At 46.9% G+C, this 24,642-nt stretch overlaps 1 protein-coding gene across 1 annotated transcript; it reads right to left on the reverse strand.

The window, feature by feature from the left end:
• Positions 1-1,377: 1,377 nt before the first annotated feature.
• On the reverse strand, positions 1,378-24,415 carry LOC120935923 (oocyte zinc finger protein XlCOF7.1-like). The gene is made up of 6 exons (XM_040347953.1): positions 24,381-24,415; positions 18,499-18,613; positions 17,380-17,514; positions 7,191-7,409; positions 5,149-5,284; positions 1,378-2,115 (listed from the first exon to the last, which is right to left on the reverse strand). The coding sequence occupies exons 2-6, from the start codon at positions 18,592-18,594 to the stop codon at positions 1,439-1,441; spliced, it is 1,263 nt and encodes a 420-aa protein (XP_040203887.1). The 5' UTR covers positions 18,595-18,613; positions 24,381-24,415; the 3' UTR covers positions 1,378-1,438.
• Between the last annotated feature and the right edge of the window lie 227 nt (positions 24,416-24,642).

The following is a 24,642-nucleotide window of genomic DNA, read 5'->3' on the forward strand; positions in this document are numbered from 1 at the left end:
ACAATGTGGTGGGACATGCGTGTGAGGATTGCGGGGATAACCTGGTGCACACATCTGCTCATGCTGGTTTGTGACATCCCAGCCACTACTCCACTTGTACGCTGAAAAGATCCACTGGCGAGGAAATGCAGTGTTGCCAGTACCTTGACCAGTGGCTGCACTGCATGTGAGCGGTGTGTCTGGCTGGTGATGTCATCATGCAGGGTTGTGGCTATTTCCTGGATGGCATCAGTGTTGAATCTGAAGATGCGATACACCTCCGAATCACCCATTCCAAAGATGTTTATGCGCGTTCGGTATATCCTCTCCCGTGCCCTCCTCCTTCTACGCGCCTGGGCACACACTAGTAGTGCTATGACCATGCCTGCCCCTGGCATGTTGGCATACAGAAGTCTTGTCCTGCAAGTGTGGTTGCTCAGCTCGTCCGTAACGGTGCTGCTGAAGCTGCTCTCCAGCTGACCTGCACACGTCTGGTACAAAGTTGCCTCTGCTTTATGAGGGGCAAGTTAAGGCCGGACGTACAGCTTACGCGCACCGCAGGAATTTCTTTTTCCTTTAATGACCCTTTAACTCTGTGTGGCAAGACTGGGGACAGATGATAGGAAATCTTATACTGTACATTGTGACATCCACTTTAAGAGAAGGAAAATTAGATGAGAGAAGACTCCAGGAAAAAGAAACTCAAGGAGGAGACTCGCTCCCACAGGGAGGACGAAGGGACAGATTGATGGGAGACGGACTACAATGGGGAGGGGGCACACTTGCACCATGCATGAAGACACATTCTTATCCCATGAAGATTCATAAAAAGCCACGGCAGCCATTTTAACTCTGGTCACTTGCAAGTAGGAAATAGCCATTTTGGAATGGGTAATTATGTCATGTTTGATTTTATCTTGAATATATTGTTGTTCTCTAAAATGTTGAAGTATTGAATATTTTGCAATTATGATTTATTCTGACTAATCAATAACTGGTAGATTTTTCTTTAAAGAGTACATTTTTCATTATATATTTTTTGCTTAGTTCCAATTTTAGTGACAAAACAAACGTTCAATTTATTTCACATTGTTAACCACTTACTTACCTGCAGTATAGTAACGGTTGGACGTGTGAAATAGACGTTCTGTTTCATTGTCCCTTACACAAGGTTATTGAACCAAATTCAGAATATATCATGACACCAATGTCAAATGTACTGTATGCCCATTTTTGCGGTATTTTTATTGATTTTCAAGTCGTTCATGTAACGCAATTGGTATTTTAATTTCATGTAGATATTCATATTTTTGTAAACCAATAAATACCTATTTTGTATGATCATACGTCTCCATGAATACGTTTCATATTATAGACTGTGTCATATAGATTGACTTGTATTCAAAAATATCTTCATTAAAAAGAATTCAAAATAAATATTGTGCGGGCAAAACTGACCTTAAAAAAGCACAACACCACACTTAGGACAGAAATAAGGCTTTTCCCCCGTGTGAACCCTCTGATGTCGGTCAAGTTTGAACCTTTTTGAAAAACATTTCCCACACTCAGGGCAGGAATAAGGCTTTTCACCTGTGTGAGATATCTCATGTAGAAATAGTCCTGACTTCCGTTTAAAACATTTCCCACACTCAGTACAGGCATGCCGCCCTTTCCTCTTGTGAGACCTCTGATACACATCTTTAGACACGTAAAGATGGGACAGTTGTGAAAAACATTTTCCACACTCAGGACAGGAATTTAGCTTTTTTCCTGTATGAGATCTGTAATGTATAACAAGTTCTGATTCATGAAGAAAACATTTTCCACATTTGGAACAGGATTGAGGCTTCTCACCTCTGTGAGATCTCTGATGTATAGTAAGATTTAATTCACAGCTAAAACACTCGCCACATTCAGGACAGAAAAATGGCTCCTCCCCCTGAATTCCGGCAACTTCCCACATAGTAAGAGGTTGCTCAGAGTCAGAGGGATTTGATAGTCTATCCACACTGTGAAATCCACCATCCATAGCTGAGCTCATTGTCTTTTCTCCTACACAATCTCTTGTGATGTCCTCATCTTCCATTTTACAACCTAAAGTGAGATGATCATTTGAGGGTTCCTCGATATCGCGTCCTAGAAAAATATGAAAACACAATAGTTAGTTCACTTAAATCAAGATTCCATCTGGATCAGGTAGGCTATATTTATCAGAAGTCCTTTGTTCCTCCTCCCACATCACTTCTACAATAATACATCCTTCTCAAAAGAGCAATATTGCTATAATCCCGGGGGAAATAGATGCATATCAGGTCTGTTTTTAAAAACTCTCTTGTACAGATGTGACAAGTCAGGACACCCCAAACATGCTATTTAACCACTTCAGCCCCGGACTATTTCGCTGGCCAAAGACCAGGCCACTTTTTGCGATTCGGCACTGTGTCGCTTTAACTGACAATGCGCGGCCGTGCGACATGGCTCCCAAACAAAATTGACGTCCTTTTTTCCCCACAAAAAGAGCTTTCTTTTGGTGGTATTTGATCACCTCTGTGGTTTTTATTTTTTTGCGCTATAAACAAAAATAGAGCGACAATTAAAAAAAAAAATGCTATTTTTTAAACTTTTTGCTATAATAAATAAACCCAAAAATTATGTTAAAAAGGTTTTTTTTCCTCAGTTTAGGCCGATACGTATTCTTCTACATATTTTTGGTAAAAAAATAAATAAATAAAAAAATCACAATAAGCGTTTATTGATTGGTTTGCACAAAAGTTATAGGCCCGGATTCACAGAGAGCGGCGCACATTTATGCCGCCGTAGCGTATCTCCTTTACGCTACGCCGACGCAGCGCAGAAAGGCAAGCATTGAATTCACAAAGCCAATGCACCCAAATCTGCGCTGGGTTTCCAAGGCGTAAGTCGGCGTAAGTGGAAGTGGGCGTGAGCCATGCAAATGAGGCGTGACCCCATGCAAATGATGGGCCGAGCGCCAGACAGATACGTATAACGAACGGCCATCCCGTGGACGCATCCCAATGCACATGCTCACAATCACGTCGGAACAACTGCATAAGATACGCTGGATCACTGCCTACGGCATGAACGTAACCTACGCCTAGTCATATTCACGTCCAACGTAAAATACGCCGGCTTGTGTTCCCTGGTGCAGACCTTTACATGTCTGCTGCTGAGTTGCACATACTTTATGGGGCATAACTTTAGGCCGGACGTATGACTTTACGCGCACTGCGTCGGGCGCACGTACGTTTGTGAATCCCTCATTTGCATATTTGAATAGGAAATCAATGGGAGCGCCAAATGCGTCCAGCATAAATATGCGCCCACTCTACGCCGGCGTAGGCAAGTTACGTCGGTGGGATGAAACCTATTTTTAGGCGTATCTTAGTTTGTGGGTACGGCGCACAGATACGACGGCGCATATTTGCACTTACGCGGCGTATCTCGAGATACGTCGGCGTAAGTGCTTTGTGAATCCGGGCCATAGTGTCTACAAAATATGGGGTAGTTTTATGGCATTTTTATTATTATTTTTTTACTAGTAATGACGGCGATCAGCGATTTTTATTGTGACTGCGACATTATGGCGGCCACATCGGACACTTTTGGGACCATTGTCCTTTTTACAGCAATCAGTGCTATAAAAATGCACTGATTACTGTAAAAATGACACTGGCAGTGAAGGGGTTAACCACTAGATGGGGTTAAGTGTGACCTAGGGAGTGATTCTTACTGTTAGGGGGCGTGGCTACCACTGACACATCACTGATCACCGTTCACGATCACGGAAACATCAGCGACATGTCACTAGGCAGAACAGGGTAATGCCTTGTTACAAAGGCATCCCGCTGTTCTGCCTTTGCTGACTGCAATCACGGGCCGCCCGGGAACATCGAGTTCCCGGGACCCGCAAGCACACTCGCGAGGCATGCGGTGGGCGTGCACATGCCTGCTGGGCAGCAAATTTAAAGGGACGTACAAGTACGCCCATTTGCCTGCCCGTGTCATGTTGTCGACATACATCGGCTTGCGGCGGTCGGCAAGTGGTTTAAGGAATTTTTCATTTTTAATGTTTCACATTATTAAAATATCTGCTCCCTGCAAAATGATATTACATTTAAAATAAAAAATGTTTTTGCTTTGTCCAGCCTCCCATTTGTTTGGCAATCCCCTAGGGGCCTATTAGCATAGAAAATGACCATTACTGATTTCTAAGATTCAGCCCCCATTCACTCTAACAGGGTTTGAGTTCAGCAAGTTCACCGGACCCGGGTATGTTTAGCTCATCACCAGGGGTTGACAAATTTGCTTGGAATCTAGGAGCCAGCTAAAAAAGTTAGGAGCCAGAAAACGCACCCCGTCCCGACGAGCTTGCGCGCAGAAGCGAACACACACGTGAGCAGCGCCCGCATATGTAAACGGTGTTCAAACCACACATGTGAGGTATCGCCGCGATTGGTAGAGCGAGAGCAATAATTCTAGCCCTAGACCTCCTCTGTAACTCAAAACATGCAACCTGTAGATTTTTTTAAACGTCGCCTATGAAGATTTTAATGGGTAAAAGTTTGTCGGCATTCCACGAGCGGACGCAATTTTGAAGCGTGACATGTTGGGTATGAATTTACTTGGCGTAACATTATCTTTCATAATATTAAAAAAATGGGGATAACTTTACTGTTGTCTTATTTTTTAATTAAAAAAAGTGTAATTTTTTCCCAAAAAAGTGCGCTTGTAAGACCGCTGCGCAAATACGGCGTGACAGAAAGTATTGTATTGATCGCCATTTTATTCTCTAGGGTGTTAGGATAAAAAATATATATAATGTTTGGGGGTTCTAATTAGAGGGAAGAATATGGCATTGAAAAATAGTGAAAAATTACATTAGAATTGCTGTTTAACTTGTAATGCTTAACTTGTAATACCAACGGCCACCACCAGATGGCGCCAGCTCACACTATTTCTAGTCGACCTGGCGACCGGGATATGTCGAGCCCTGCTCATCACTATACGTAAATCATGTCTGAACAAATAAATTGTGTCTGCAGCACAGAGAAGGAGGTGCAGGACATATATCAGTACAAGTAGGTAAGTAACTATTATCAAGCTGGACCAATCAGTGTACAGTACAGAGCAGAATATATTATGGCTCACCTGTGCTGATCTCTGTAGGAGTGTCCTCCTCTTTGAATGTCCTTGTCATTCCAGAATCCTCCATGTATTGCTGATCATCCCTCACATACGTCTCTTCTACTTCACCCTCAACTTTCATATTCATCAGATCTTCACCCTAAACCAACAGAATGACAGAAAATAAGATCTGTATAAATAGGATTTTTTCATCATACTTGCCTGTAAAATCCTTTTCTTTGAGTACATCAAGGGTCAGGCTAATATTCATTACATACTGGGACATCCCAGAGCAATAGCCTTGAGGGGAGTGAGACACCCTGCTAAATGATAGCAATCAGAACTTATACAGCAGCCTGCAGTAAACTGCGGCCGAAAGCCGAATCCTTGGCTGCGCGAACATTCACTTGATAAGATTTTGTGAATGTATGCACTGAAGACCAGTTAGCAGTCTTACAAACCTGAGCCACAGATACCCGATGGAGGTTCCTACACCCCTGGTAGAATGAGATCTCACCCTAAAGGGAGGAGCTTTACGTTTCAGACCATAGACCTAAATGATCAATTGACGGATCCAATTGGAAATGGAAGCCTTGGAAGCTGCCTGCCCCTTCTTGGGTCCTTTTGGTAAAACAAAAAAAAAAGTAGTCTAATCTTCGAATCTCCACAGATCTAGATAAATAAAGCGTAACTGCCCACACAACGTCCAAAGAATGCAATCGCCTCTCTTCTGCCGAACGAGGCTGAGAGAAAAAAAGAAGGCAAAATAATGTCCTGATTTAAATGAAAGGCCAACACCACTTTTGGCAAAAAGGATGGAACAGGTCGTAACACGACCCTGTTGTGGTGAAGGATAAAGTATGGTTCCCTGCCCGAAAGGGCCGCCAACCTCTACACCCTTTTAGCCGAGGTGATAGCCATCAGAAAGGCTAGCTTGTGTGACAGCAAGTCTAATGGAATTTACTTGAAATGGTTGCTTCTGTAGCCCAAAACTCCCCCGTATGGTCACTGCACACAGGTGTCCAGCCTTTAGATATCTTGACCGAATGTTAAAATCACTGGGACACCCCACAATAATAATAATAATAATGGGGTTTCACTTACCCGTCCAGGCGCAGGGCAGCTTAGAAACTAAGAGCCCAATCTTCACCCTTCACGGCGGGTTCCTGTCACTTGAGGACCTTCAAGGACTGGGTACCCTTATTTATGTATAGAGTCCGCTCCCTTGGAACTGTACAGCACCCCGCAGGAATGCCTTAGCACTGTGGTGTCCAGGATTCCACTTCGCAGAGTCCAGAGCTCCCGAAGGCCGCATTACAGGCAAAACCTCGCAGGACCTCGAGTCTTCTTTGTGAGGCTCGGGTGCCATTTAGCCAAGCATATAAAGCGTGTGTCAAATGGATCCAATTAGTCAATCCCTTGATTCACTTAAGAACCGTTTGTGGGACTAGAGACCTGGAGCTCAGAGAGCTCAAACAAACTGTGCCATCCACCTTGCAGACACTGGTAAAAAAAATGAAGTACTTCCTGTATGGAAGGGGTTATATAGGGGATCACGTCTTGTATAAAGACCTTTGGTCTACCAGTGTCCATTCACCTGGAGATGGAGTATAACCCAGCAGGTAATGAATATTAATTAGCCTGACTCTGTGTCCCATGATGTATGAAAAAGAAATAGAAGTATTTATGATGTGAGATCACAGAGTCCACACATTGTCTCCACAGTGTTCAATCACTTTATGTTCCAGACCCTCAACTCCACCTACCTGACCATGGTGAGGGATTATGTGACCTTCCTGTGTGGAATCCCAGGAATACAGAGAACGGGAACATCCCTCTGGTGGGTTTCTATAATTAGGTGACTCCATCAAAATTTTCTTGTAGAGATCTTTGTGTCCTACAGAAAGTTCCTCCATCACTCCATACTCCTCATCCTCCTCTTTATACTCTTCTTTAACATCAATATTATAGTCCCCAAGGTTTCCACTCTGAATTTATAATAAAAATTCATTTTAACAAACATGCTGTGTATAAATAATAACTACCAATAATTGTTGATCATCTACCTGATGATGGTGAGGGATGGTGTGACCTTCCTGTGTGGAATCCCGGGAATACAGAGGACGGGGACATCTCTCTGGTGTGTTTCTGTAGCTGGACGAGTCTACCATGATGTCCTGGTACAGATCTTTGTGTCCTTTTGGAAACTCTGACTCCTCCATCACTTCTTCCTCATCTTTTATATCTTCTTTAACATCAATTTTACAATCATTCTGGTTTCCACTCTGGATATGTAATAAAAATGACATCAACTGTTACAATGCAGATAATGTACAGATCAGAGGCTGCCCGGTCATGAAGGGCGCATGGGTGCCGCCCCCTCTATCCACGCCACCCCCTATAATGAATAATGCATAGATTCATGCTTAGCATGGATCTAGCCACGGCGGCCGCAGCCACCCCCTATTCATGTGTCCGGCTCCTTTCAGGATGCGGGGTGCATGAATTACATGATATATGATATTTGTGAACGTATGCACTGAAGACCAGTTAGTAGCCTTACAAACCTGAGCCATAGATACCCGATGGAGGTTCCTACACCCCTGGTAGAATGAGATCTCACCCTAAAGGGAGGAGCTTTACGTTTCAGACCATAGACCTAAATGATCAATTGACGGATCCAATTGGAAATGGAAGCCTTGGAAGCTGCCTGGGTCCCTTTGGTAAAACAAAAAAAAGTAGTCTAATCCTCGAATCTCCACAGATCTAGACAAATAAAGCGTAACTGCCCACATAACGTCCAAAGACTGCAATCGCCTCTCTTCTGCCGAACGAGGCTGAGAGGAAAAAAAGAAGGCAAAATAATGTCCTGATTTAAATGAAAGGCCAACACCACTTTTGGCAAAAAGGATGGAACAGGTCGTAACACGACCCTGTTGTGGTGAAGGATAAAGTATGGTTCCCTGCCCGAAAGGGCCGCCAACCTCGACACCCTTTTAGCCGAGGTAATAGCCATCAGAAAGGCTAGCTTGTGTGACAGCAAGTCTAATGGAATTTACTTGAAATGGTTGTTTCTGTAACACAGACCATACCAAGTTCAAGTCCCAAGGACACATAGGTGACCTAATGGGGGGAAGCAAACAAGTTGCCCCCTGCATAAAGGTTCGGAATAACGAATGGCATGCTAAAGGCCTTTGGAAGAATACTGACAAGGCCAAAATCTGACCTCTGATTGTACTCAAAGCCAGTTTGATTTCCACAGATGACTGTAGAAAAGAGAGAATTCTCCCAATCGTGTATTTCCGAGGATGCTATTTTCTGGCTTCACGCCAAGCAATATCAGTCTTCCAGACCTTATGATAGATCTTCCTAGTGACAGCTTTTCTAGCATTTACTAGGGTAGACACTACTGGTCCCGAAATGCCACGGTCCTTCAGCACCCTGGCTTCAATAGCCATGCCATCAAATTTAGAGACTGTAAATTGGGGTGGAATATACTACCTTGAGACAGTAGATCGGGCAACGTGGAAGCATCCATGGCCCGTCTATTGTCTCATAATCTCTGGGAACCAGGGCCTCCTGGACCACGCTGGCGCCACCAGAATGACTGGCACTCCCTCTCTCCAAATAATGCGCAACAAATGTGGAAGGAGAGGGATCGGAGGGAAAGCACAAACCAGGGACTCCATTGAACTACCAGTGCATCTGCTCCGATTGCCAGAGGATCTCTTGTTTGGGACACAAACTGCTGTTCGTTGTTGAGCCTGGATGCCAGTAGGACGACCTCTGGCCATCTCCAATGCTGGCAAATTTCCTGGAACACCCCTGGGTGTAGGGACCATTCCCCCGGGCAGATCTGCTGGCGGCTGAGATAATCTGCCTTCCAGTTCTCTACTCCCGGGATCTGGACTGCCGATAGAATCGGCACTAGGGTTGTCCCGATACCGATACTAGTATCGGTATCGGGACCGATACCGAGTATTTGCGGGAGTACTCGTACTCCCGCAAATACCCCCGATACCAAAATAGAATACTTCCCCCCCCCGCCCGCCGCAAGCGCCGAACGAATCCCGCCGCTAAAGCCGCATCCCTGCTTGGTTACCACGGGCGGGGAAGATTACCGCGGGCTGTCCAATCCCGAGCAAGGGGGAGTGTCTATACGCAGCGCGGGAGACTACAGCTATTCAAAGCTGTGATGTTCCCCGCGCGGCGCGGCAGCATGTACGGTAAGGGGGGGACATGGCTGATTTTTTTGGGGGGGACATGGCTGGTATGGGGAGGACATGGCTGGTATGGGGAGGACATTGCTGCATATGGGGGGGGGGGGGGCATGGCTGGTATGGGGAGGACATTGCTGCATATGGGGGGGACATGGCTGGTATGGGGAGGACATGGCTGGTATGGGGAGGACATTGCTGCATATTGGGGAGGACATTGCTGCATATTGGGGGGGACATGGCTGGTATGGGGAGGACATTGCTGCATATTGGGGGGGACATGGCTGGTATGGGGAGGACATTGCTGCATATGGGGGGGGGGGACATGGCTGGTATGGGGAGGACATTGCTGCATATGGGGGGGACATGGCTGGTATGGGGAGGACATGGCTGCATATGGGGGGACATGGCTGGTATGGGGAGGATATTGCTGCATATGGGGGGGACATGGCTGGTATGGGGAGGTCATGGCTGCATATGGGGGGTCATGGCTGGATATGGGGGGGGGGGACATGGCTGCATATATGGGGGGGACATGGCTGCATTTGTGGGGGGACATGGCTGCATTTGGGGACACATTTAAAAAAAGTATCGGTATTCGGTATCGGCGACTACTTGAAAAAAAGTATCGGTACTTGTACTCAGTCCTAAAAAAGTGGTATCGGGACAACCCTAATCGGCACATGTCCCTCTGCCCAGGATAGTATGTGGTTCACCTCCTTCAGAGCTGAACGACTCCTGGTGCCACCTTGGTGGTTGGTGGTACATGTAAATACGCGTCTTTTATATCGATGAAGGCTAGAGGCTACTACTGCGTGGATAGACTCCATTTGAAAGGACTGTGTCAATAGATACTGGTTCAGGGACCTTAGGCCCAAAATGGGCCTTGTGACCCCGTTTGGTTTCTGAACCGTAAACAGGTTTGAGTAAAACCCCGTGCCCCTTTCGGATCACAATCACTCCTTGATGCACTAGATGATTTAGTGCCTGAAGCAATAAGTTTCTTTTTGGAGTATCCGAAGGAGTGCTGGATCTTAAAAACCTCACCGTAACTTCAGCTTGTAACCGCAAGATATAATTGAGGTGACCCACTCGTCCTGAATTATTGTTTTCCAAATGTCCACAAAGTGCAGCAGCCTTCCCCCCACTCGATGGAGTGGGGGCGGTCCCCTCAAAAGGAGGGCTTGGTGCTGGGTTTAGAAGAAATTTGGACCCAGGGCTTTTTCTGGCCCTGGCCTTCCGGCTTGCCCCGGCCCTAGCGCTCTGTTGGTGGCGGAACCGCCTGGACGCTGAGACATTTGAGGAAGCAGTACTTGACGTTTTAAACAAAGGACGTCTGGTGCTTTTATTCACAGGAAGTAGAGAACTCTTCCCTCTGGAAATCTTTTGAATATATTTGTCCAAATGATCACCAAATAAACGTTCCCTATGAAAGGGGAAACCTGCCAGTAAATTTTTACAAGGACGCTCGGCTGACCAGTCCTTAAGCCACAAAAGTCTGCGCATGTGTACAGACAAGAGAGCCAAACGAGAAACTTGCTGTATTGAATCATTTAACCACTTCCCGCCCGGCCTATGGCCGATTTACATCCGGGAAGTGGTTTTGAAATCCTGACTGGACGTCCATGGACGTCCTGCAGGATTTCGTGGGGGCGCGCAGCGCGCCAATCGGTGATGCGGGGTGTCAGTCTGACACCCTGCATCTCCGATCTCGATAAAGAGCCTCCGGCGGAGACTCTTTACCACGTGATCAGCCGTGTCCAATCACGGCTGATCACGATGTAAACAAGAAGAGCCGTTGATGGCTCTTCCTCGCTCGTGTCTGACAGACGCGAGTATAGGAGAGCCGATTGGCGGCTCTCCTGACAGGGGGGGTTCGCGCTGATTGTTTATCAGCGCAGCCCCCCCTTGGATCGCCACACTGGACCACCAGGGATGCCCACCCTGGACCACCAGGGAAGGGCAAATAAAATAAAAAAGCATTGAAAAAAAAATGCCAATCAGTGCCCACAAATGGGCACTGACTGGCAACATGGCTATATCAGTGCTGCCCCACAATGTCCATCAGTGCCACCCCACAGTGTCCATCAGTGCCACCGCACAGTGTCCATCAGTGCCACCCCACAGTGCCCATCCATGCCCAGTGCCCACCTATCAGTGCCCATCTGTGCCACCCATAAGTATCCATCAGTGCCGCCCATGAGTGCCCATCTGTGCCGCCTATGAGTGCCCAGTGCCGCCCATGAGTGCCCATCAGTGCCGCCCATGAGTGCCCATCAGTGCCGCCTATGTGTGCCCATCAGTGCCGCCTATGTGTGCCCATCAGTGCTGCCTATGTGTGCCCATCAGTGCCACCTATGTGTGCCCATCAGTGCCGCATACCAGCGCCGCCAATCAGTGCCACCTCATCTGTGCCCATCAGTACTACCTCATCGATGTCCATCAGTGCCATCTCATCGGTGCCCATCAGTGCCGCCATATCAGTGCCCGTAATTGAAAGAGAAAACGTACTTATTTATAAAAAAAAATTAACAGAAAAAAATAAAAAAAAATTAAAAAAAAATTTCAACATTTTCAGTCTTTTTCTAGTTGTTGCGCAAAAAAAAAAAAAAAATCGCAGAGGTGATCAAATACCACCAAAAGAAAGCTCTATTTGTGGGGAAAAAAGGACGCCAATTTTGTTTGGGAGCCACGCCGCACGACCGCGCAATTGCCATTCAAAGTGCGACAGCGCTGAAAGCTGAAAATTGGCTTGGGCGGGAAGGTGCGTAAGTGCCTGGTATGGAAGTGGTTAAAGGCGTAAACAGCAAAACACATCGCTCGAGGAATATCTGTCTTACTTTCAGGCGGATCATCCTCCTGGTTAGGACTATCAGTCCATTTGACCTGATCCTTTATGGACTGGCAGATACCAATTGCTGCAACAGCTGGCTGAATAGCTGAACTGGCCAAAGAAAAGGAAGCCTTTAATAATGACTTCAAGCCCTGTGCGTTATCTACCAGACAAGTAAAGTTCTAGCTTAAGGAAGAGACTGCTGCATCTACGGCTGGCATGCTCCATTTTTTAACAAACTTTTCATCCATGGTATATAAAAGGGAAAACCTCTTAAGAGGAACAAAAATATTGTCAGGATGTTCCTAATAGGGGGAAAGCCTGTGCGGCCTGAAGAGGCCTCAGGGACCCCAGAGAGGACCAGGCAGGCTCAGTCACCTCTGCAAGAGGCAACTTAACCACTTAAGCCCCGGACCTTTAGGCAGCTAAATGCCCAGGCCAGGTTTTGCGATTCGGCACTGCGTTGCTTTAACAGACAATTGCGCGGTCGTGCGACGTGGCTCCCAAACAAAATTGGCGTCCTTTTTTCCCCACAAATAGAGCTTTCTTTTGGTGGTATTTGATCACCTCTGCGGTTTTTATTTTTTGCGCTATAAACAAAAATAGAGCGACAATTTTGAAAAAAATTCAATATTTTTTACTTTTTGCTGTAATAAATATCCCCCAAAAACATATATAAAATTTTTTTTTTTCCTTAGTTTAGGCCGATACGTATTCTTCTACCTATTTTTGGTAAAAAAAAAATCGCAATAAGCGTTTATCGATTGGTTTGCGCAAAATTTATAGCGTTTACAAAATAGGGCATAGTTTTATTGCATTTTTATTCATTATTTTTTTTTTACTACTATTGGCGACGATCAGCGATTTTTTTCGTGACTGCGACATTATGGCGGACACTTCGGTCAATTTTGACACATTTTTGGGACCATTGTCATTTTCACAGCAAAAAATGCATTTAAATTGCATTGTTTATTGTGAAAATGACAGTTGCAGTTTGGGAGTTAACCACAGGGGGCGCTGTAGGAGTTAGGGTTCACCTAGTGTGTACTGTAGGGGGGTGTGGCTGTAGACCTGACGTCATCGACCGAGTCTCCCTTATAAAAAGGATCACTTGATCGATGCAGCCGCCACAGTGAAGCACGGGGAAGCCGTGTTTACATACGGCTCTCCCCATTCTTCAGCTCCGGGGAGAGATCGCGATTATAAACGAATAGCCGCGCCGTCGTCCCGGATCGCTCCCCGAGGGAATCCGCCTCAGCACGCAGCGGGGGGGGGGGGGGGGGGGTACCGATCGGACCCCCCACCCGCTAGAAGGCAGGGACGTATATATACACGCCCATCTGCCTGTCCGTGCCATTTTGCGGACGTATATAGTCGTGCGGCGGGCATTAAGGGGTTAAAGGCAGAACAAACCATTTTGGTCAGAGTCAGGATCAAAAGCCTCTGCGACTGAGAGGCAGACATCAACTGGATATCTTCTTGTCCAGATTGTTCGGAAGCAGACTCATCTACCGGGCACTCCACGGAATTCTGATCTTTGAGCTCTTCATCATCCTCAACACATTCCTGCTCCAGACTAGGAGACTCTGGGGTGGGGGATCTGTCACGCTTCTTGCCACCCTGCGGGATGAAGCCAATCATGCCAGCAATCTTGTGTTCTAACCCAGCTAGACGCGAGGACAGTTCATCCTTGGTGATAAAGGCTTAAGCAGCAGCATTGACTGTAGGCACCATACCAGATAGGCGCAATGGCTCAGATGGCCTGGAAGCCTTTGGTCTTTCAGGGGATACAACTAGGTTCATCAGGAACTACTAACAACATACGTGTGCCCTTCCCTGTAGTGTTAATCCCACTCCTCTTTTTAAAAGACATTCACTAGCCACAAAAAGAGAGTACTTGGGTGTAGTATTAAAACACCTCAGAAGGGAGACCCCGTTAATAGGGCTCACCAAGCCCCTATGTAACAATCCTGCTAAGCACCTTTAGCCTGCCAAGCAACACTTGGTGACTCACGTGATCTGGGTAAGGAGAAATTAACTGCTGCAAGTGTCTGCTCCCTTCTGGAAGCACTGTATGCTTGGTATACACAGCTTAAATAAGTTGGGTGTGTTCGCCAGAACGTTCTGGGCGTGTGTGCACGCACACACTTGCGCGGTCCCGGTGAACGGGTGTGGCTTTATTAGGTACAATACAAATCTTAATGCGCCCAGATAAAGCATACTGCGCCTTTGCGGCTATGCCGCTTGCGCCATGGCCGCCAAACAAACTTCAGGTCCAACGGTGCTTTTGCGAATGTACGCACGATATGGCTGCCAAACAAACTGCTGAGCACAGCGGCACTCTTGCGAACGCACGTATGCCGTGGTGAACCAATGCGAAATGGAGCACCATTGTGTGTCATAATACAGGTAAAAAACAGGCAGACACAAGCAAAAAAAGATACACTTTGCAAACACCCACAGCTAGCCCAAAACTCCCCCGTATGGTCACTGCACACAGGTGTCCAGCCTTTAGATATCTTGACCGGATGTTAAAATCACTGGGACACCCCACAATAATAATAATAATAATAATGGGGTTTTACTTACCCGTCCAGGCGCAGGGCAGCTTAGAAACTAAGAGCCCAATCTTCACCCTTCACGGCGGGTTCCTGTCACTTGAGGACCTTCAAGGACTGGGTACCCTAATTTATGTATAGAGTCCACTCCCTTGGAACTGTACAGCACCCTGCAGGAATGCCTTAGCACTGTGGTGTCCAGGATTCCACTTCGCAGAGTCCAGCGCTCCCGAAGGCCGCATTACAGGCAAAACCTCGCAGGACCTTGAGTCTTCTTTGTGAGGCTCGGGTGCCATTTAGCCAAGCATATAAAGCGTATGTCAAATGGATCCAATTAGTCAATCCCTTGATTCACTTAAGAACCGTTTGTGGGACTAGAGACCTGGAGCTCAGAGAGCTCAAACAAACTGTGCCATCCACCTTGCAGACACTGGTAAAAAAATGAAGTACTTCCTGTATGGAAGGGGTTATATAGGGGATCACGTCTTGTATAAAGACCTTTGGTCTACCAGTGTCCATTCACCTGGAGATGGAGTATAACCCAGCAGGTAATGAATATTAGCCTGACTCTGTGTCCCATGATGTATGAAAAAGAAATAGAAGTATTTATGATGTGAGATCACAGAGTCCACACATTGGGCCATATTCTCATAGAAGTTACGATGGAGTATCTCAGGATACTCCATCGTATCTCCCTTTTTTGGCCCGTGTATCTATGCGACTGATTCTTAGAATCATTTTCGCATAGATACACTTAAGATCCGCCATCTGTAAGTCACTTACACTGGCGGATCTTAAATGTAATGACGCCGGCCGCCGCTAGATGGCATTTATGTGAAGGACTCATTTGCGTATGCAAATGATCCTTCTACGCCGACTCCCGAACGAGTTTGCGTCGCGTAACCGTCGCTATCGTCGTTTGCGTAAGCGGAAACTTACTCCTGCTATATGAGGAGTAAGTTTCCGCAAGTCCCACGTAGGCCATGTTACGGATGGCGTCGGGTCCGCGTCGTGTTTTTTCGTCGGGTACGTCGTTTACGTAAGTCGTTCTTGAATACGACTTTACGTCAATGACGCACACGTCAGCGTCATTGACGTTTTCCGCCGAGAACTGGAGCATGCGCACTGGGCCTTTTGAAGCCCGGCGCATGCGCAGTTCATTAGAATCGGGGGCGCGCTTAATTTGAATACAAGTCGCCCCCTTGGAGATCCGCCAGGCTACGCCGGGGCATTTACACTCCGCCGTCCCAACTTATGGAGCAAGTGTTTGGGGAATACAACACTTGCTCCTGTAAGTTGGGACAGCGGAGTGTAAGTGCCTTAAGCGCAGCCCGCGGATTTTTAGAGAGAATATGGGCCAGAGTCTCCACAGTGTTCAATCACTTTATGTTCCAGACCCTCAACTCCACCTCAACTTCACCTACCTGACCATGGTGAGGGATGATGTGACCTTCCTGTGTGGAATCCCAGGAATACAGAGGACGGGGACATCCCTCTGGTGGGTTTCTATAATTAGGTGACTCCATCAAAAATGTCTTGTAGAGATCCTTGTGTCCTACAGAAAGTTCCTCCATCACTCCATACTCCTCATCCTCCTCTTTATACTCTTCTTTAACATCAATATTATAGTCCCCGAGGTTTCCACTCTAAATTTATAATAAAAATTCATTTTAACAAACATGCTGTGTATAAATAATAACTACCAATAATTGTTGATCATCTACCTGATGATGGTGAGGGATGGTGTGACCTTCCTGTGTGGAATCCTGGGAATACAGAGGACGGGGACATCTCTCTGGTGGGTTTCTGTAGCTGGACGAGTCCACCATGGTGTCCTGGTACAGATCTTTGTGTACTTTTGGAAACTCTGCTGACTCCTCCATCATCCCATCCTCATCATCCTCCTCTTTTATCTCCTCTTTAACCTCAATTTTAGAATCTCTCAGGTCTCCACTCTGAATATATAATAACAATGACATCAACTGTAACAATGCAGATAATGTACAGATCAGGGGATTCCCAGTCATTAAGGGTGCACGTGTGCTGCCCCCTCTATCCACGCCACCCCTATAATGAATAATGCATAGATTCATGCTTAGCATGGATCTAGCCACAGCGGCCGCAGCCACCCCCTATTCATGTGTCCGGCTCCTTTCAGGATGCGGGGTGCATGAATTACAGCCTAAGGCTCTAATAGGCTTTAAAATAGGGTGGACTTGTGGCGCAGACCATTGCGCTTGGAGCCCACCCAGGTGTGTCAGAAAAGCAAATGAACATTGGCTTTTCTAACACTGAATCGCCTCTCCCCCAATCAGGACGCGTGGGTCTAATAACCGTCTCACAGCTCACTGCCGTCACCCACTGCTTGAACCGCCACCAAGATAGGGTAAGTGTCGGGCAGACAACGAGCGGGCAGGGGTGCTAGTTAAATGCTGCGGGTGGGGGGGGGGGGGGGTTTAGGGTTGTTCTCTGGTTAAGTGCCACGAGGGGGGGGGGTTATGCTGGTTAGGTGAGGCTGCAATTGATGTTTTTTTCAGTATTTTTCAGTTTGTTCGCATCACCCCAAAATTTGTGAGCACCAGCCGCCACTGGTACAGGTCCCTTGTCTGTTACTGGATAATATCCCCGAATTCCCGGCACCGCTCACCTCTCCTGTCAGCAGCTCCATCATCTTCTTGGTGATGTCTACAATCTTCTGTTCACTGTTTTTCTTGAGTAACAAGGTGTGAGGTGAAGACACTGTGACAGTGATATGATCTCCAGACTTCACAGGAGGAAAACTCTATTCAAGCAAAAATAGTAATCATTAATATCATGTCACATTGCTAGATTCCTCCTCACCGCTCCGGTCAGATCTGTATTTTATTAATAGAGAGAAGCGTGATGTCATGTGACCTCCCAGAATCCTCCTCACCTCTCTGGTCAGGTCTGTGTTTTATTAATAGAGATAAGAGTGATGTCATGTGACCTCCCAGAATCCTCCTCACCTCTCTGGTCAGGTCTGTGTTTTATTAACCCCCCTGGCGGTATTCCCGAGTCTGACTCAGGGTAACATTTCTGTGCTGCGATCGGTAACCCCGAGTCAGACTCGGGCTCGCCTCGCTGAATCCACAACTAGAAAACAGCGATAATAAATTATAATCACTTGCAGAATTGTGCTATAGCGATTTGTGGGGAAATTCGTCATAAAAAAATAAGTAAGTAATGACAGCGACAATTCTGCAACTGAGCAAATTTCAGTGATTTTGAGTTGATTACATTATTGAATAATTTTTATTATAATTATATTATTATTTGTTATAATTATTTATAATATTATAATTTTGTTTTAGAAAAAAATGTCATACCCGGTATACCTACTAGACTCTTGTTTGGACAGATTTAAGTGAGTTATTCCTAAGAATTACAGGCCTACAGTATAAAATGCCAAATTTCCTTGCAAATAATGGTACCGCTTTCAGCACCTTTTTTTCTGAAATAATCATACCGCCAGGGAGGTTAATAGAGATAAGAGCGATGTCATGTGACCTCCCAGAATCCTCCTCACCTCTCCAGTCAGATCTGTATTTTATTAATAGAGATAAGAGTGATGTCATGTGACCTCCCAGAATTCTCCTCACCTCTCCAGTCAGGTCTGTGCTTTATTACTAAAAATAAGAGTGATGTCATGTGACCTCCCAGAATCCTCCTCACCTCTCAGGTCAGGTCTGTATTTTATTAATAGAGATAAGAGTGATGTCATGTGACCTCCCAGAATCCTCCTCACCTCTCCGGTCAGCAGGTAGATGATCTCCAGGGTGAGGTTTAGTATCTTCTCAGTCATGTGACTCCGGTCCTCCTCCGTCCTCATTGGTGTGGTCATGTGATCTATGTGGGTTTCTCTGTAGAAGGATAGTGGAGAATTATCTGGATGGTATTGGTTGTACAATATTAGGATGGGGATGTAAGGGGTTATTGGGAGAACGCTTTGCTCTCAGTCGTTTCTGTATTCTGATCACTGCTGCTCGTAAACATCTGTAGCCCTGTCCATATTATTGGAGTGTTTCGTTTTGTTCTCTATCTTATTATCTCAACTAAACAATGAGCTGATCTCAATCTATTTAGCTCTGTCCTCTGTTCGGTTTGCAGCAGAACTTTCAAACATCACTAAAGTTTAGAACTGAATAAGGAACCCCATTGAAGTCTATGGGACCCAAACAGGAAAAATCAAATGTGCCCATTTTGAAGACTTATATGAAAGTAATTGGGCATACACAGGTTATGGGGGGTCCGAGTACTGCAATGTGGGACATGTATCAATGGAATAAAGTTTGTAAAAAACATTTTTAAATGAACAGTGATTTATTGATGCCTAAAACTAAAAAGATAAAAATTAGAAATAAAAATGAAAAATAGCTTTAAATATAGTGCCTGGTGGGTCCCCTTGGTCTGCCTGTAAAGTGGCACATCTGTACTGGGTATAGAAGCTGCTGCTGCAGCAATAATGACATTTAGAAAGCCCAAAAAATGACATTTTCCCTGCAAGCTTTCTTCATTTGTAAACACTTTAACTTTGTAGCAAGGTCCCGGGGCTCCCTAGGCCTAATGGCTACCTCCAGAGTTAGGGACGGCTGACATTCTTCAGTACAGAGTGGGTTTCAAGGCATGGTGGGTGTAATGTAAGGTAGATTGATGGGTGCCAGACACTTCTTGAATGCAAAGAGATTTATTGTCTCTTGAATAGAACTTTGGGAGAGAGGGTTGGGTCCAGGACACCCTTAAGTAGATGCAAAGTTAATTGGCAGACTACGAGACTTCTATAGGCATCCAGCTAGACACCACGGGCCAGATTCATGAAGAGATACGACGGCGGATCTCCTGATCCGCCGTCGTATCTCTGAGATCCGACGGTCGGATCTATGCGACTGATTCATAAGAATCAGTTCCGCATAGATCTCCCTTGGATCCGACTGGTGTAAGTGACTTACACCAGTCGGATCTTAGGCTGCAATCTACCGCCGGCCGCTAGGTGTCGTCGCGTTTTTTTACGCATCGGATATGCAAATGAGGAAAACCGCCGATTCAAGTCCGAACGCCCGCCCGTCGCTTTTTTTTTACATCGTTTGCGTTCGGCTTTTTCCGGAGGATAGTTACCCCTGCTATATGAGGGGTAGCTAATGTTAAGTATGGCCGTCGTTCCCGCGCCGAGATTCACATTTTTACGTCGTTTGCGTAAGTCGATCGGGAATACGGATGGCCAAAATTTACATAGCCGGCGAAAAAAATGACGTCCTAGCGACGTCATTTGGCGCATGCGCACTGGGAAATGTCGTCGTCGGCGCATGGTAAATTGGCGCGGGAACGTGCCTGATTTAAATTGTACACTCCCCCTTGCCGCGGAATTTGAATTCTGCCGGGGGAGTTACGATCCGACGGTGCAATTTTCGAGGTAAGGGCTTTGTGAATACTGCACTTGCCTCGCTAAATTGCACCGGCGGATCGTAAATCACATAGATTACGTGGATCTAAAGATCCGCTAATCTATGTGAATCTAGCCCCACATCTGCATGAGTAGGACCGCTGTCTCCTATGGTAACAGTCTTGTAACAATTTCTAACAAAGTTGTAACAAACTAGTTCACTTCTTCTACAATCTCCTATTGTAAAACTTCACTCAACTGAGCTCCCAGTCTTTCACTAGACTTCCTGATCCGCTGCCACTGGATCTCCTGAGCTCTTCCAATCTTCTCATCGAGTATCTTCCTCAAGCGTCACCCCTGCGTCCCTAGCTTGGCACTCACAGATACTCCTCAAGCGTTACCCCAATGGCCTGCTTGGTCCCTTGCTTGGCACTCACAGATACTCCTCAAGCGTCACCCCAATGGCCTGCTTGGTCCCTGGCTTGGCACACAATAATGCTCTGCAAGCGTCACCTCCACTAGCTGGGTCCCTGGCTTGGCACTTGCTGAAGTTTCCCAATTCTTCACCATCCCCAGTTGGTGAGAATACTGTTCAGGTACTTGCTTCAGCTACTCACTGTGGTCCCTGGTAACAAGGTGGATGGTCCCTTAATGGCGACAGCTTCCCCTCTACCTCCGACCACGACAGGTTCTCTGGCCGGAAGAACGGTGGCCCGGATTCAGCTAGATTTGCACATTTATTACGGAGGCGCAGGGCAACGATTTTGCCCTGCGCCCCCGCAATTTTCTTGCGCTGCCCTCGTTTCACGGAGCAGAAGCTCCGTAAATTGCGCGGGCGCGCCGGCAAAATGCCCGGCGCAAGCGCGCGCAATTTAAATGATCCCGTAGGGGGCGGGAATCATTTAAATTAGGCGCGTTCCCGCGCCGATCGTAGAGCGCATGCTCCGTCGGGAAACTTTCCCGACGTGCATTGCGGCAAAAGACGTCGCAAGGACGTCATTTGCTTCAAAGTGAACGTGAATGCCGTCCAGCGCCATTCACGAATCACTTACGCAAAGTACGTAAAATTTGAATTTTGCGATGCGGGAACGACAGGTATACGTAACATTGGCTGCCCCTGCTAATAGCAGGGGCAGCCTTAAGCAAAAACCGCCGTACGGAAACGACGTAAATTGCGTACGCAGGGCTCGCGCAACGTTGTGAATCGGTGTTAGTATGCAATTTGCATACTATACGCTGAGCACAACGGGAACGCCACCTCGCGGCCATCGCAAGAATGCAGCCTAAGATATGCGGGCATAAGAGCCTTATGCCGCGCAGATCTTAGGCTGCAGTCGGCGTAACGAGGTTCCTGAATCAGGAGCACTCGTTACGCCGGGGCAAGTAAGCAATTGCGCTGTGTAACCTATGGTTACACAGGCGCAATTGCTTCTTGAATCCACCCCCGTTACTTCTGGTTGGACTGCAAGCTGCAATCCCAACCCTGCACTGCTCTCCTGCTTCTGGATAGGCCCTCAGACAGCCTAGCAGCCAGATGTCCCCGGGATAGGCCTGAGGTCTTTGGCCTAGCCATCTGGGGCAATCCTTGTGATGCTTTCATTGCATTAAATCTTTTGGATGTTTTATATGATCCGTGGTGTGCTGGCGAATATGTTCATCTGGGGCAAATACGACACACATCCTTCCAGACAGACGTCCAGGTGGCACAGAACCCCGATCACCTGACTCCACCCAAAAAAATAGGCTCTCCCAGCAGGTCAAGGACTCAAGAAAATCCCTACCTATTGGCTGAGATACCCCACTCATTCTTAATCTGACAGGGCAGAGTTGGAATTGTGGCTTGCAGTCCAACCAGAAGTAACAGTTCTTCCGGCCAGAGAACCTTGCTGTCGCCATTAAGGGACCATCCACCTTGTTACCAGGGACCTCCGTGAGTAGCTGAAGCAAGTATCTGAAAAGTATTCTCACCAACCGGGGATGGTGAAGAATTGAGAAACTTCAGCGGGTATCAAGCCAGGTACCCAGCCAGTGGAGGTGACACTTGCAGAGCATTATTGTGTGCCAAGCCAGGGACCAAGCAGGCCAGCGGGGTGATGCTTGGTGAATGCCAAGCTAGGGACCCAGCAGGGACGCAGGGGTGGCACTTGAGGAAGATACTCAGTGAGAGGATTGGAAGAGCTCAGGAGATCCAGTGGCATTGCCCTTGTCTTATCTAATGTCACCAGGTACCCGGCCACCTAGTGACAGAAGAGAGAAGTGCAGCAATTACAGAATTAGGGTTGATCTAGCAATTGGCCAAGGCAACTAACACTTGTAGCCAGATTCAGAAAGAGTTAAGCCGGCGTATCAGTAGATACGCCGTCGTAACTCTGAATCTGCGCCGTCGTACATTTAAGTGTATTCTCAAATCGAGATACACTTAAATCTAGCTAAGATACGACGGCCTGCGCCGTCGTATCTTAGCTTTCTATTTAGGCCGGCCGCTAGGGGCGTGAACGCTGATTTACGCCTAGAATGCGTAAATCATCGAGATACGCCTATTCACGAACGTACGCTTGCCCGTCGCAGTAAAGATACGCCGTTTACGTAAGGCGTTTTCAGGCGTAAAGTTAGTCCAACAAAAAGCTGGCCTAGCCAATGTTAAGTATGGACGTCGGTCCCGCGTCGCATTTTGAAATTTTTACGTTGTTTGCTTAAGTCGTCCGTGAATGGGGCTGGGCGTAATTTACGTTCACGTCGAAACCAATAAGTCTTTGCGGTGTAATTTGGAGCTTGCGCACTGGGATATGTCCACGGACGGCACATCGTCGTTCGTAAAAAACGTCAATCACGTCGGGTCACGATTGATTTGCATAAAACACGCCCACCTCTTCACAATTTGAATTGGGCGCGCTTAGGCCGGCACATTTACGCTACGCCGCCGTAACTTAGGACGCAAGTGCTTTGTGAATACAGCACTTGCCTCTCTAACTTACGGCGGAGTAGGGTAAATACGTTACGCTACGCCGGCTCAAACATATGCCGCCCTACGTGAATCTAGCTATTGACAAATAAATTTACCAGCAACCCTGCCTAAACACCAGGGGGTAGATTCAGGTAAATTTGCGCAGTTTTTACGGAGGCGCAGCGCACTGTTTTGCCGCTGCGCCTCCGCAAATTACCTGCGCTACCCTTGATTCACGGAGCAGTAGCTCCGTAAATTGCGTGGGCGCTCCGGCAAAATGCCCGGCGTAAGCGCGTGCAATTTAAATGATCCCGTAGGGGGGGGGATCATTTAAATTAGGCGCGTTCCCGCGCCGAGCATAGTGCGCATGCTCTGTCGGGAAACTTTCCCGACGTGCATTGCGGTAAATGACGTTGCAAGGACGTCATTTGCTTCAAAGTGAACGTGAATGGCGTCCAGCGCCATTCACGATTCACTTACGCAAACAACGTAAATTTCTAATTTCGCGACGCGGGAACGACGGGTATACGTAGCATTGGCTGCCCCTGCTAATAGCAGGGGCAGCCTTACGCAAAAACCGACATACGCAAACAACGTAAACTGCGTACGCAGGGCTCGCGTAGGGTTGTGAATCGGCGTTAGTATGCAATTTGCATACTATACGCTGACCACTACGGGAACGCCACCTAGCGGCCTGCGTAAGAATGCAGCCTAAGATATGACGGCATAAGGAGCCTTATGCCAGTCATTTCTTAGGCTGCAGTCGGCGTAACGAGGTTCCTGAATCAGGAGCATTCGTAACGCCGGCGCAAGTAAGCAATTGCGCTGCGTAACTATGGTTACGCAGACGCAATTGCTCTTTGAATCTACCCCCAGGGTGCTACTTCTAATTGCTTTGGTCCATATCCCCCATGGCAGTGCCCAGCCCCCATGTCATTTGTCTGACAATCTCTTGCCTATTAGCCTAGAAAACGGCCATTACTGTTTTTTAACATTCGGCTTCCATTGTCTTCAATGGGGTTTAGATTCGGCACCTGAACTTTAGTTCTGTTCTGTGGTCTGACATGGAACCCAGGAATGTTCATCTCATCTCCAGTGAGAAGGTGACACATCTCTAACATGAGGAGAATGTTTCGGCCCTGTAAGTGGGGAAATGTTCTGACACTGAATTGGTTAATCTAGGTTTCCACTCTATAACTGTGTGTATCATCATCTGCTGGAGATAAAAGACATCACAGTGACTATGGAGGAAGAGGACGGACATGACGGGGTTACTGGGTGTAAATAGAAAATAAGATCTTATTACCTCCTCTGCTGCCACTTCCAGCAATGTCTTCTCTCTACTTCTTCCCAACTCACCTCTCACCCAGGACTTCCTCTTGATACCTGACATCACTTCCTGTTTGTTTTCCATAGAGACTTTGGGTCTGGGTAGAAGTGAGATCACCACCTTGTGGAGCTCAGAGAAGCTGCAACCCTAAGAAACATATAGCATGAACACAGTGGGCCAGATTCATGAAGAGATACGACGGCGGATCTCCTGATCCGCCGTCGTATCTCTGAGATCC

This window comes from Rana temporaria, chromosome 4, assembly GCF_905171775.1.
Source record: "Rana temporaria chromosome 4, aRanTem1.1, whole genome shotgun sequence".
NCBI lineage: Eukaryota > Metazoa > Chordata > Amphibia > Anura > Ranidae > Rana > Rana temporaria.